This window comes from Hemitrygon akajei, chromosome 3 (genome assembly GCF_048418815.1).
Source record: "Hemitrygon akajei chromosome 3, sHemAka1.3, whole genome shotgun sequence".
Lineage (NCBI taxonomy): Eukaryota > Metazoa > Chordata > Chondrichthyes > Myliobatiformes > Dasyatidae > Hemitrygon > Hemitrygon akajei.
Window position 1 is genome coordinate 64,831,107 of NC_133126.1, and position 15,877 is coordinate 64,846,983.

Here is a 15,877-nt window from a genome sequence, read left to right on the forward strand (position 1 = left end):
TTCATACTGAGCACTTCTTAACACATCTGTTTTTTCACTAAACCCTGTAATCAGTCCATTAATGGACTGGAAGGTGATTTTGGACCTAAATAACCAACAATAGCTGTCAGTCAGAACAACTGGGCTCCTTCATTGTGTGCGATGTATAGCATTTCTTCAGCTAGCACTGCACGTAACCAAGGAGGTTATGACTTTGCTCAAAATTTATAGAAAACCTACAGCACAATACAGGGTCTTCAGCCCACAAAGCTGTGCCGAACATGTCCCTATGTTAGAAATTACTAGGGTTACCCATAGCTCTCTATTTTTCTAAACTCCATGTACCTATCCAAAAGTCTCTTAAAAGACCCTATTGTATGCCTCCACCACTGTTGCTGGCAGCCCATTCCACGCACTCACCGCTCTCTCCGTCAAAAACTTACCCCTGACACCTCCTCTGTACCTACTCCCAAGCACCTTAAACCTATGCCCTCTTGTAGCAGCTATTTCAGCCTTAGGAAAAAGCCTCTGACTATCCACATGATCAATGCCTCTCATCATCTTATACACCTCTATCAGGTCACCTCTCATCCTCCGTCGCTCCAAGGAGAAAAGGCCAAGTTCACTCAATCAGCTTTCATAAGGCTTGCTCCCCAATCCAGGCAACATCCTTGTAAATCTCCTCTGCACTCTTTCTATGGTTTCCACATCCTTCCTGCAGTGAGGTGATCAGAATTGAGCACAGTACTCCAAGTGGGGTCTGCCCAGGGTCCTGTATAGATGCAACATTACCTCTCGGCTCCTAAATTCAATTCCACGATTGATGAAGGCCAAAACACCGTATGCCTTCTTAACCACAGCTGCTTTGAGCGTCCTATGGACTTGGACCCCAAGATCCCTCTGATCCTCCACACTGCCAAGAGTCTTACCGTTAATATTATATTCTGCCATCATATTTGACCTATCAAAATGAACCCCTTCACACTTATCTGGGTTGAACTCAATCTGCCACTTCTCTGATTAATCATTTGAGACTGCAATACTACCAATCAACATGTAACTATCAAGTGGCTTAAGTATTTCCAGAGAGCTGGAGAGTTAATTCAGCAGGAAAAGAGGGGCATCCACTCCTACAGCATTCTCAAGAATATTGTGAATGCTGTATTGTTTTATCTAGACAATGCCATCAACAAGGTCTGTTTGGCCTCATTTGCATGAAACATTTCAGACTAGAGCAATGACTAATGAAGCATCGTTGTGATTGGATGTAACAGAATCAGACTCCAAAGAAAAGGCAAGTTGCAAAGGAGTATCAAAGCCTTAGAGCTTCCAAGTTCTTTCTCTATAGTGGGAACGTCTCTGTCAGTCACAGTCACAAACATGGATACCTCTCCCTGGCAATTCTTACTATTTGATTTTATAGGTCTTGATTTTCCTATCTTTATTTTTCACAATTCTGTAAGATATCTTAGCACCTTTAATTTTGCTTTTATTCATTCTCAAATTTAAATCCACCTCCATTTTAGGCCTGTACCTTTAGCAGCCATGGCCTTAAACTCTGAAATTTCCTTCCCAAATCTCGCAATTACTCTCCCTCTCTTCCCTCCATTAGGATGATTCTTAAAACTCACACCATTTATTCAACAAACTTTCTAGATCTAAATATCTTAATTTGCTTTATTGAAATATTTTACATTACTGTTGTCCAGGGCCAACAACATGGAGTTGTTTATTTAGAGTAGCTGTTACAAATTCAGAAAGTTTTGTTTTGTTAATTCTCAATGTTAATGGAATATTTACAAAAAATAAATAAAATGACCTTGATCTTCCTAAATTCTGGCTTCTCCCTAGACTGTGGTCCCCATCTGTCAGTTTATTCTTTTGTTTTTCTAGACCTTTGGATGAACAGGTGTCCCATGAGCAGAGAAGGCAGCATGCTGTGAGCAGGCCCTGAAGTTCCCCGGGTCAAAATGTCTTTTGACCTCTTGCCAGCTATTGGATAGATATTTTTTTAAAATACCAAGATTGTTTGAAATAATTAAGAAAATAAAAGTTGCTAAATTAATTTACAAAGAAAAATAGATACATTAAAAATCAAATAAATGAAAATGTCAATATGCAGTAAAGCACTTAAACACTATTCAATTTTCCCACAAGGTTGGCAACTGAACAAAAAAGAAAGCCAGTGACTATTCCATTAACAGTCTTTCTCTCAGTAATGCTGATGACCAAATGTAAAATGTAGCTGGAACTTCAGTCTAGGGACTCACCATTTTGTTACTGGATTCAAAGGTGAATTTAGTGACAAAGCAAACACTGTATGTATGTTCAGTGTCTTTGAGATGGTCTTGTACCCCTCCCCAGATTTGTGTCCTATTATCATTTCCCTGACTTGCTTTAAATGCTCTTTTGACTTCATTTTGGTTTGGTCATTTGAAAATCTGGACCTTACAGAGAGAGGGGGGTATTTATTCAGGTGATTCTTCAACTTTCTACATCAACAAATTGGGTGAGTTGGTATCTTAAGATACACTATTGCAACTGACGAAATTTAGAGTGGTAATTACAAAGAGGATGAATATTTTTTCAGCCTCACAATTTTGGCTTTTAATTTTTGGTAAATTGTTGACAGGTTTGGAATTTTTCTTTTGATTTGACAAGATGCACAATGTTTTGTAGATTAGCTCCACGCCCTACTTCAATACATTTTAAATTTAGAAAGTGAGACAGTAAAATGTGAAAATAGTTGTGGGGGCTGAATACTTTTTCAAAGCACTGTATGTGCTGGTATTGGACTCACAGGAAACTTCAAACTGCCACATTTGACCATGCGTGTATCTGCTATCTGATAGTGACACCAAGCAAATAATCTGCTTAGATTGGACTTTACACTAATGAGAAAAATGTTTTAACGTGGTAGTAAGATATACATGAATACTCGGCCCTAAAAATTGTTTAAAAATGCAGATTGACCTCTTGGTGCTTGGCACTAAAAGCCAATCAGAAATGCAAAATTTGTGGCAAGGACAAGGTACCCAGTGAATTTAGTTTTTCTGCAAATTGCTGGACCTTTTATGTCATTTCCACCATTAGCCTGGACGAAAGCAAAAACCATCACAACTTATCAAACAAAATTAATTTTCCATCTTGAAGTTCTAAATGTACATCCTAAATGTGAGTTAATTTTGCAGCTGTCATTTGGGAATGGTAATTAATATCCTAAGGATTCTGTTAATTATGTGATTTATGTTTCCGACATGAAACTCAACCTTGGAAGCTAATAAAGGAAATAAATTAAGTTACGGTGCATCACAACAGCACGTAGTTAACTGTTCCTGAAGGTGTTATTTATCTGTCTTGGCAGTACCTCGTTCAGGCATTGCTGGTATCAGTAAACAATAATTTTCAGGATGCAGAGGTGCTCTGGAACTCAAAAATACACATAAGATGATTTTTTTCCAGAAACTAATTTTGAGGTAGATACTAGAATAAGAGCAGGAACTGTCAATTAACTGCAGTTAATGCAAAACTATTGCAAAATGTAGTGACTATTTGAAAATGTGTGTTAACAAAAATACTTGCCCCCTTTTTGGTCAGCAGTGAGCACTGACCATTGAGACTACCCTACCAGCAAAGGCTCAGAAAGTAGCTCCATGAGACCACAGTGTTCACATTAGGAATGAGAGAGTGGGGAGAGAGATAGGGGAGGGCAAGTCTTACCCAAAGAATTGATGAAATTCACCGAAAATACAATTCATTTTTCTTGAATGCTACAATTCACCCAGAAGATTGGAAATGGAAGCAAAGCACTTGCAATGAAGGGCAGGCATGGAAAAAAGAAGACAAGTTAAATTAGTAGTTCTATATCTCTTACATATTTCTTCTAAATCTGATGATTGATGAGGCTGTGATCAGACTTCATATCTTCCTCATTGGAGAATGGTATTCATCTTGGAAAAAACTAGATTTTGTAGAGGCATAGGAAGAAATTTTAAAATGTTCTCATTTTACATGTAGGGCGTAAATGGTTTGAGTCTCATTTGCCATATATGTAACAAATAAATTTAACTAAATAATCCTGTTGCAGGGAATGCACCTTTGGCTCCAAGAACATGGAGGACCACTCTATCTAGTAAAATTAAAAGTAGTATCATGTTATTTTGCATTAATTGTTCACTGAAAGATTGCTTCTTGTGAAATATCTATTTGATTCTTGTAGTATCCAGCAATCAGAATGAAGATGACTTCTTTGCATCCCTTAATGGTTCATTTTGTCAATGTTAACCGCAGCAACCCTGGAACTTTTAAATGCTAAACCTAAAATTTCCACAATCAATTAGGGTGAAGATTAATGAGCATTATTTGCTGAGAATAAGTCCTTCCTAAGCAGGCAATAACTTATCAGACTTCTGGAATATAGTGATATTAATTATAAATTTTCTCAACTTGTCAAGTATCTGACCTGCTGATAACTACAGCCATCTGCTGTGAAGTATGTTTACTATCTCAAATGTGTAATTGAAGGCACAGCTGTAATGTGACACATTTTAAGTGTGGCAGAGAGTACTCCTGTAATAAAACTCCATAAATCCAATGCACTTGGGACTTCACTGGTGCCAGACTAGCAAATTTTCCAGGCCATCAGATATTATTCCATTTATACTCCAGCACACTTCTAATTTACTTTTTAAATGTAGAACAATGGCATCTCCAGTGAGGCTTGTTGGTTTAAGGTGTGTGGGAAATATAGATCCAGCAACTTTCAAGCAAGTGTGGGAAGCAGAACCAGGTGTTTTTAAGGGACCAAGAGAAATAAAAAAGCATGTAAATTTCAAGGAAGTGTGGCAAACAGAACCAGATGAGTTTAAGGAAATACCAAAACTACAGCCCGAGTGAGGTTAAAGAGAACACAGGAACTTAAGGCCCAGTGAGTAAAATGCAGCATAGGAACTCAGTTCCCAGTGAGGAAGGATTGCAGGAACCATGAGCCTGATGCAAAACCATCGGAATATTTGAATAATTAGATAGTGCACAATCAGAATTTAGACAAGCCATCTATCAATTGGCAAATATCAAGAAGATTTCACAATATTCGACGACAAATATTTCTCAGCTCCATCCTAGAACAAACATGGACAGGGAAATATTTGCCTGTGTTCTCAAGCCACTGCAACTCATTTCATTGGTTAGGGTATCACCTGAAGTGTTCTCTTTTGAGGACTGAGGAGAGGAGAAGGATTCTGTTATGAATATCATGGGAATTGCCATAACCCAGCCCTTCCCCTGATATTATGATGATGTCACTGATACTTGGTGGGGTTAGTAGTAGAATCAAAAATAAAACACTTAACAATCCATACTTCCTTGTTGTCAATTTTGGTCAGTGTGGTTAAAGAATGGCCTTCATTCTTGTTGGAAGTGGCAAATAAGAAATCAGGGCAGTTATGCAGTATACTTTTTCACTACTGAACCATTTGGGAAAAATACGATGAAGATTTCAGTATGTTGAACAAAATACTTCAGGAAGTAAGCAAGAGCAATTGAACTTTGGAAACATAGTTAGATCAAAAAAAGACAGCGTTCTCTGGATGGGAATTAAACTTTGTGTAAATTTGTGGAATAATCCAGATTTGAAAACAATTTTAAAGCTGAAACTGGAAAGGATAATAATCTTAAAGAAATTTGAATTCAAATGTATGTGCCTCATTTAGATATAAGACTATAATGAGCACCTTCCTGCTTCCCATCTCTCAGTTATTTGTTGCTGATCTATTAGTCTGAAGTACTGAATGGACTGAATATTATTGTGAAAAAAAATGATACTGATAAACTTTATTGGCATTACAGAGTAATATGTGTCCTTTCCAAACCACAAACTCATAGCAGGCTCCCCTTTTCCAACCAATTTAACAAAAGCAATGGATTAATAGCATATTTCTACTACCAATACTGTGTAATGCCTAATGGCATTAACGTTATCTGTAAAAGTAAAAACAACCTGATATAAAACTAGAGGTATTTCTATGATTATTGATTTAGCTAGTGGAAGAAAATTAAAAGAATGTAAGCAATGGAAAACTCTATCAAAAATTGTGTACTAGTTCATGGTTGAAATGTTACTTAAAATTAAACCCCACAGTGACAACCCTGCTGTGATCACTCAACAATTGCATAAAAACCCACTTAGCTCTCCCTAACAAAATATCTCAGATGGAATATGATAGCATTCTTGATAAAATATTACATGATCATATCACTGGAAAATACAAGGCTCAATGTCTGGTCGGTGCAAGAGAAAGAAAACAGATTTTCAAGGCGCCCAGGAGCAAAAGATTAAAAAAATATGCTTACAACTATTGATTGCAAATTAATAATCAATCTTAGTACAGCAAATTTGGTGAATTGATGAGTCTGAATATGACAATCTCCATGGTTTAATTGCCTGTTATTGCTTATTGACCAATCTTGTGAAAAGAATGAATACATATTAAAATAAAACACCGCTGTCATAAATGCAACCCAAACCAGATTGGACTGCTTAGAATTGAGACAGAGAAAAACACCTTTAAAAAATTGGAACATAATAGTGTGGGTACATCAAACACATTTTTTGAGGCAAAATTTATTTGAACATTTAAAAGGTTAACATTGTAAAAGAATGCAGTCTCGGAGGTGAGTTTTATTTAATACAGGTGTCCCCTGCTTTACAAATGTTCGCTTTACGCCACTTCACTTTTACAGACAGACAGACATACTTTATTGATCCCATGGGAAATTGGGTTTCGTTACAGTCGCACCAACCAAGAACAGTGTAAAAATATAGCAATATAAAACCACAAATAATTAAATAATAATAAGTAACAATAAGTAAATTATGCCAAGTAATTAAATAATAATAAGTAAATTATGCCAAGTCCTACATTAGTGAAACCATATAACCATATAACAATTACAGCATGGAAAGAGGCTATCTCGGCCCTTCTAGTCCATGCCGACGCTTACACTCACCTAGTCCCACTGGCCCACACTCAGCCCACAACCCTCCATTCCTTTCCTGTCCATATACCTAACCAATTTTACTTTAAATGACAATACCGAACCTGCCTCTACCACTTCTTCTGGAAGCTCATTCCACACAGCTACCACTCTCTGAGTAAAGAAATTCCCTCTCGTGTTACCCTTAAACTTTTGCCCCCTAACTCTCAATTCATGTCCTCTTGTTTGAATCTCCCCTACTCTCAATGAAAAAAGCCAATCCACATCAACTTGATCTATCCCCCTCATTATTTTAAATACCTCTATCAAGTCCACACTCAAACTTCTATGCTCCAAAGAATAAAGACCTAACTTGTTCAACCTCTCCCTGTAACTTAGGTGCTGAAACCCAGGTAACATTCTAGTAAATCTTCTCTGTACTCTCTCTATTTTGTTGATATCTTTCCTATAATTCGGTGATCAGAACTGTACACAATACTCCAAATTCGGTCTTACCAATGCCTTGTACAATTTTAACATTACATCCCAACTCCTATACTCAATGCTCTGATTTATAAAGGCCAGCATACCAAAAGCTTTCTTCACCACCTTATCCAAGTGAGATTCCACCTTCAGGGAACTATGCACCATTATTCCTAGATCACTCTGTTCTACTGCATTCTTCAATGCCCTACCATTTACCATGTATGTCCTATTTGGATTATTCCTACCAAAATGTAGAACCTCACACTTATCAGCATTAAACTCCATCTGCCATCATTCAGCCCACTGTTCTAGCTGGCCTAAATCTCTCTGCAAACTTTGAAAACCTATTTCATTATCCACAACGCCATCTACCTTAGTATCATCTGCATACTTACTAATCCAATTTACCACCCCATCATCCGGATGATTAATGTATATGACAAACGACATTGGACCCAGTAGAGATCCCTGAGGCACACCACTAGTCACCGGCCTCCAACCTGACAAACAGTTATCCACCACTACTCTCTGGCATCTCCCATCTAGCCACTGTTGAATCCATTTTACTACTAAAGTGTAAAAGACCTACATTAGTAACCTGTTTTCGCATTACAAAGAGGATTTTTGCTTTTACGAATTTTTTCCCCATATAAATTAATGGTTCTTCGCTTTACGCGTTTTCAGCTTAAGAAAGGTTTCATAGGAATGTTCTACCTTTGTAAGGGGGAGGGGAATGTGTATTATAAGTCACATTCAGAGGCTTTCAGTACATTTGACTGCAACATGTATAAAAGCACCATTTCAATAAAGGGAATCACATTTGACAAATGGTTTAATGCAAATCTTAAAAATAAATGATGAATTTAGCAGTTGATTTACAGATCTTTTCTGGGTCTCACCAACAGAGCAATATACCCGATTTACTTCAACAGAAGTAAGCTACAGCGTGATTTACTTCAGCAATAGTTGTTAATCTTCAACAGAGCAACAGAAGAGTTTTGCTCCATTTTCTCTTGGGCTGGATGCATCAGAAAGAGTTAAGATGGACAACATCAAAAAGAAATTTCAAAAAATCAAACGGATGCTAATGTATTCATTTATCTGAATAATATCTCAGACATGCCTGTATTGAGCATTTTTATGGAGTCCTGAAAGTTATAATCAATCTCCTTGATCTCACGCAGAACCTTGGAAAATTACCCTTTCAATCAGATAAAAAGCAATTTTCAAGTTACCAGGAGATACAGGAACAAGGACATTTGAACCTACTTGCCGATACTCCCTCTCCCCTCCCCTCCTACATTCAAATCTCTTACTATCTTTCCTTTCAGTTAGTCCTGATGAAGGGTCTCGGCCTGAAATGTCTAAAATAAAAAATTGACAGTGCTTCTCCCTATAGATGCTGCCTGGCCTGCTGCATTCCACCAGCATTTTGTGTGTGTTGCCGATACTCTATTCAGATGTTAAAAAAAACATTTGGCCTCAGTGCTCAATTTACCAAAGTATGAATAACAAGAGTTCAATTCCAAAAGTGAGAGTGATTGCCCTTGACATTAAAGGAACACTTAACTACATTAGGCACAAATGAGATGACATAAAACTGATCAGTGATTATCAGGAAGCTCTCCAATAATTGGAGTCACAGACAAAGGAAGATGGCTATGGTTTTGGAGGCCAATAATCTTGACTAACTTTCTCAGATGAGTCCTTCTTTCTTCAAATGGTTCATAAGTGATTCAACTCCACAATAAGATCAGAACAGTGACTGTACACTTATGACTTTATTTTCTTCCATTCATAATTAATGCAAGCTTCCACCTGCCTACAGCAAGATCTGGACATCACCATGTTTGGGCCATGCCAAGCAACATTCAAACCATACAGATTCCAGAAAATACAGATACACAAGAGATTCTGCAGTTGCAGGTAATCTCGGGTAACTCACACAAAATGCTGGAGATCAGACTGCATTCATTGAGGCAAATGAACAGTTATCATTTCAAGCCAAGGCCTTTCATCAAGATTGGAAAGGAAGGGGACAGACATCCGAATAAAAGAAGTCCTGATGAAGGGTCTCAGCCTGAAACGTCAACCATTCATTTCCCTCCATGGATGCCACCGGACATGCTGTACACCTCCAGCATTATGCCTGTTGTTTAAGAACCAGAAAATGTTTAGTGTAACAAAAAAGATTTTTTTTACCACATTTAAAGTCATTACTATCACCACTGAGCACATCCAGTAGAAGCACTGCCACAAGAAAGCAGCATCCATCATCAAGGACCCCCACCATCCAGGCCTGCTCTTTTCTTGCTGGGGCCATCAGGAAGGAGGTACAGTACAGGAATTTTGGTCCAACACCACTAGGTTGAGGAGCAATAAAATTACCTTTCAACCACCATGCTCCAGATCCACTGTAAAAAAAACTTCACTCACCCTAACATTGACTCCACAACCTATGGAATCACTTTCAAGCACTCTACAACTCATGTTCTCAGTATTATTTGTTTGTTTGATTGCTTGTTTATTTTTTGTATTTGCATGGCTTGTCTTCTTTTGCACATTAGTTGTTTCTGTCTTTGTTCTACTGTGAACACTTGCAAGATAATATACATATACTGGTGACATATACTGTAATATGCACTAATATCAAAAGAAATTTGATAATAAATTTACTTTTGAACTTTAAACTTTGAGGTACAATTAACATTAATGGTTAACTGCAGTGGTGTGTTGTGAAGTCATGTTGTCATCACTAACTTCAGACATAACTAGACTAACCATATAATTACTGTGACCACAAGAGCAATCAGATGCTAGGTATCAATGATGAATGGTACATCTCCAGTTTTCCAAGCTCCAAAATCAGCTATAAAGCAGGAATCTACTGGAATACTCTCCCTGAGATATAGCTGCAACACTGAAGAGAAACAATACCTTCCAAGAGAAGTAACCTATTGGATCAGGGATCTATCTACCATCTTAAACATTCACTCAATCTACTTGTGGTACGAGGGGGCATTGGATATCTTGCAGAAGTTCCCAAGTCTTCTTTAATAACTCCTCCCAAAACCAGCAACATCCATAGCCTAGATGGTCAAGACCAGCAGATGCATGATAATAGTGTTAGCTCCAAGATTCCTGTAATTCACATACCAGACTGACTTTTCACTTTTGTCATCACTTCAGCATTATTAATTCAAAGTCTGCAATTTCAGTCTTGACGGTACTACGTTAATATCATTATCATATGAACTGCAGCAATTTACTGAAGCCTTCCCAAAGGCAACTAATGATGGACAATAAATTCTGGCCTTGTTAGAGATAGCCACAGAATAAATTAAGATAAACATCTGAAATAAGTTGAATACTTTGATTTTCAAGTGATCACAAACTTTAATGAACTGCAATATTGGTGCTTTGAAAATCCTGCAACCAAGATGCAGACACAGGTGTATAGAAGGCAATGCTGATTTTATATTTATAAACTAAAGGTGGTCACACAATATTTATCTCAATAATGCATGATCTTAAATATAGAAGAATAAGTGCAGATAAGGCAAATACAGCATACAGATAGATAACATCTTTATTCTACTGAATTATTAACAGATCAAAGTATATTATATTTATTAATGCCAATAGATCACATTTTAATGCCACATACATCAATTATAAAGACAGAATGAATAAGCATACATTTAATCAAAACCAGTTTCCCCAAGGATACATTTTTAATCAGAGCTTTTGCATAGTTACTAGTTTTCATTAATTGTTTCTTTAAATGGTAAACAGGTCAGTACATACTGCATGCCTGCATAGGATGCATATGAATCTTAAAGCATCCAAGCTTAACAGTAAGAATTCTTGTTTTACTCTATGAATAAGACAATGACTATTTGTCAGTACAAAATAAAGCAACACACATTTGAAATACATCAGGATAACAGTAAATTTAGTATTATTTATAATACTGTATACTTCACAAAACTTTTACTGCAAGAACAACCAGCTTGAATAAATCTAGCTTGTCATCACACATACCTGTAGAATATGGCTTCCCAAATTCCGTTCAAACATATTGATAGCGATGTTACTTGGACTTCTCCTACGTTGTGTTCCTAAAGCTAAACAAAACAAATTAATAAATATTAAAAGGTTTAATTGAACCACTGGTAATAACCACAATTTACAGATGTTAACAATTCTACTTTAATCTCACAAAACAAGAAGTTTATGTCCACCTCAAAAAAGGTAAGCAGAAAAATAATGGAGTACATTATTTGGTAATCCTGTTGGCCTTCTCATAAAACAACATAAATGCTGAATACATTTACAGAAAATAATTAAATTTGGAAATAACCAGATTCTGTAACTGAAGTAAATTGAGATTTACCACATAAAACCATTAGAGCTGGAGCTTTTTATTCATCCTTACTCATTTTGTAATCAAATGCTAAGAAAAAATATACTCCCGTGCTCAAAAATAAGTCAGTTCTCAGTCCATTTAGATTCAAAATTTAGTTACAAAAATTAATCCTTCAATTAATATATTCCCATTCTACAAAGATGGTTGAATGTTACAAGTAAGAGCAAACAGCAAAGTTGAGGCATTTGCAAATTTCTTGAGCCTGAAATTCTGACTGGATGATCCCTTTGCGCCTTCTCCTGGGATTCCGACTTCACAGAAACTTGTCTTCTGGCCAGTTTGATTCATTTCATGGATATCAATGTGTATTAGATGTGGCAGAGGCTCTGGACCATGTTGACATCCAGCTGCAGTGTGAAGTGTTATGTTCCCAAATTAGCTATATTCCAACCAAGCATTCCTGTGCATCTACAAAACTGGCATCCACCTGACAAAGCGAAGAATTGCCCATGTATATCCAGTGTACACAATGTAGGCAAACTTCAATATAGTTAAATACTAGTTCCATTCAACTTACGATCACCAGACAAATAATAAGCACCAACTACTTAGCAACCTACATTAATAAGAACATAAGAAATAGGAGCAGGAGTAGGCCATCCGGCCCATCAAGCCTGCCCTGCCATTCAATAAGATCATGGTTGATCTGTCCGTAAATTCAGCTCCATCTACTTCTGTTTTCCCCATAACCCTTAATTCCCCTACTATGTAAAAACCTACCTTAATGTTTCTTAAATATATTTAGTGAAGAAGCCTCAACTGCTTCCCTGGGCAAAGAATTCCACAGATTCACCACTCTCTGGGAAAAACAGTTTCTCCTTATCTCTGTCCTAAATCTTCTCCCCTGAATCTTGAGGCAATATCCCCTAGCTCTAGTCTCACCTACCAATAGAAATAGCTTTCCTACTTCTATCTTATCTATCCCTTTCAAAATTTTGTATGTTTCTATAAGATCCCCTCATATTCTTCTGAATCCCAGGTGACTCAATCTCGCCTCATAGGTTAACCCCTTCATCTCTGGAATCAACCTGGTGAACCTCCTCTGCATTGCCTCCAAAGCCAGTATATCCTTCCTCAAATATGGAGACCAGAACAGCAGATAGTACTCCAGGTGTGGCCTCACCAGTACCCTGTATAGTTGCAGCATGACCCCCCTGCTCTTGAATTCAATCCCTCTAGCAATGAAGGCCAGCATTCCGTTTGCCTTCTTAATAATCTGTTGTACCTGCAAGCCAACCTTTTGCAATTCATGAACAAGCATTCTGCACAACAGCATGCTGCAATGGTCCTCAGTTTGTTCTGACACTGGATCACATTATTACTTTGCTTTAAAAAAGATGAATTCCAGGTGTCAGATGACAGGAGCTGACTACGTATATGAGATTGGTATCAAATGGTAAAATTGTAGTCCATGAGACCAGATTCCTAATTGAGTATGAGTCTTATCTAGATTCAAATCTAGACTATAAGATAGAGGAGCAGAATTAGGCCATTTGACCCATCGAGTCTGCTTGGCCATTTCATCATGGCTGATCCATTTTTCCTCTCAGCCCCAATCTCCTGTTTTCTCCTTTTATCCCTTCATACCCTGACTAATCGAGAATCTATCCACCTCTGCCATAAACATACCCAATGACTTGGCCTCCACAGCTGCCTGTAGCAACGAATTCCACAGGTTTACCTCTCATTGACTAAATAAATTCTTCCTTGTTTTCATTCTAAAAGGACACCCATCTGTTCTCAGGCTGTGTCCTCTGGTCTTAGACTCTCCCACCATAGGAAGCATCCTCTCCACATCCACTATCAAGGCCTTTCAACATTCCATAGTTTTCAATAAGTTCACTCCTTATTCTTCTGAATTCCAGATAGTAGAGACACAGAGCCATCAAACACTCCTCATATGACAAGCCTTTCATACCCGGAATCATTTTTGTAAACCTTATTTGAACCCTCTCCAATGTCAGCACATTCTTTTAGATATGGGGCCCAAAACTGTTCACGATAATCAGAGTGAGGCCTCACTTCACCAGTGCTTTATAAAGCCTCAAAATTGCATCCTTGCTTTTATATTTTAGTCCTCTCAAAATGAATTTGACTTTGTCAACACTAACTAAACCTCTAAATTAACCTTTAGTGAATCCTGCACAAGGACTCCCAAGTCCCTTTGCACCTGAGATTTTTGAATTTGCTCTCCATTTAGAAAGTAGTCTATGCTTTTATTTCTTCTACCAAAGTGCACAACCGTGCAGTTCCCGACACTGTATTCCATATGCCACTTCTTTGTCCATTCACCTAATCTGTCTAAATCCTTCTGTAGCCTATTTCCTCAAAATTACTTGCCCCTCCACATATCTTGTGTTGTCCACAAACTTGGCCACAAAGCCTTCAATTCTGTCATCCAAATCATTGACATATATGCAGTCTCAATACAGACCCTTGTGGAACACCACAGGTCACTGGCAGCCAAACAGAAAAGGCTCCCTTTATTCTCACTCTCTGCTTCCTGCCAATTAGCCAGTGCTCTAACCATGCCTGGATCTTTCCTGTAATAGCATGGGCTCTTAACTTGTTAAGCAACCCCATGTGTTTCACCTTGTCAGAGGACTTCTTAAACCAAGTACACAACATCTACTGATTTTCCATTGTCTTTACTGCTTGTTATTTCTTCAAAGAATTCTGATAGCTTTGCCAGGCAAGATTTTCCCTTAAGGAAACCATGCTGACTATGGCCTAGTTTATCAAGTGCCTGCAAGTACCCTGAAACCACATCCTTAACAATCGACTCCAATGTCTTCCCAACCACTGAGGTCAGATTAACTGGCCTATAATTTCTGTTCATATGCCTCTCTCACTTCATGAAGACTGGAGTAACATTTACAATTTTCCATTCTTATGGAACCATGCCAGAATCAATTGATTCTTGAAAGATAATTTCTATTAACTCTACAATCTCTTCAGCCACCTCTTACGAATCCTGGGGCGAATATATCATCTGGTCCAGGAGACCTATCTACCTTCAGACCTTTCAGTTATCCAACAACCTTCTCCGTAGTAATGGCAACTTCACACACTTCTGTCCCCGGCACTCTCGAACTTCCAGCATTGTGTCTTCCACAGTGAAGACTGATGCAAAGTACTTAGTCAGTTTATCTGCCACTTCCTTGTCCCCCATCACTACCTCTCAAGCAATATTTTCCAGCAGTTTAATATCTACTCTCATCTCTTTTTTATACTTCATGTATCTGAAGAAACTTTTGGTATCCTCTTTAATATTATTAACTTGTTTACCTTTGTTTTCCATCTTCTCATTCCTTATGACTTTTTAGTTGCCTTCTGTTGGTTTTCAAAAGCTTCCCAATCCTCTAATCCCACTAATTTTTGTTCTATAGTGGGCCCTCTCTTTGGCTTTAATGTTGGCTTTGACTTCTCTTATTAGACATGGTTGTGTCATCTTCCTATTAGCATACTTCTTCCTCTTTGGGATGTATCTATCCTGTGCTTTACATATTGTTCCCAGAAATTCCCCCCATTGCTGCTCTGCTGTCATCCCTGCTAGTGTTCCTTTCCAATAAATTTTGGCCAACTCCTCTCATGCCTCTATAATTGCCTTTACTCCACTTTAATATTGATACATCTGACTTTAGCTTCTTCTTCTCAAATTGCAGGTTGAGTTCTATCATATTCTGATCATTGGCCCTTTAACTTAACCTATCAAATCAATTCTGTCTCATTGCACAACACCCAGTCCAGCATAGCTAATCCCTTAGTAGGCTCAATCACGAGCTGGTCCAAAAAGCCATCTTGTGAGATTATGGAGGATCTCCCTCTTGGGATCCAGCACCAACCTGATTTTCCCAATCTACTTGCATACTGAAATCCCCCATGACTATCGTAACATTGCCCTTTTGGCATGCGTTTTCCATCTTCTGTTGTAATTTGTAAACAACATCTTTACTACTATTTTAGGGTCTGTATATAACTCCCAGTAGTCTTTTCACCCTTGCAGTT

General features: G+C 37.8%; 1 protein-coding gene across 4 annotated transcripts in view; it reads right to left on the reverse strand.

The window, feature by feature from the left end:
* Positions 1–15,877, reverse strand: part of npas3 (neuronal PAS domain protein 3) — a 1,106,218-nt gene that overhangs the window by 603,094 nt on the left and 487,247 nt on the right. For all 4 annotated transcript variants that reach the window (XM_073040034.1, XM_073040033.1, XM_073040035.1 and 1 more), the window contains one exon: positions 11,485–11,567. In XM_073040034.1, coding sequence (XP_072896135.1) covers positions 11,485–11,567 — 83 coding nt within the window. The remainder of the gene's footprint in view (positions 1–11,484; positions 11,568–15,877) is intronic.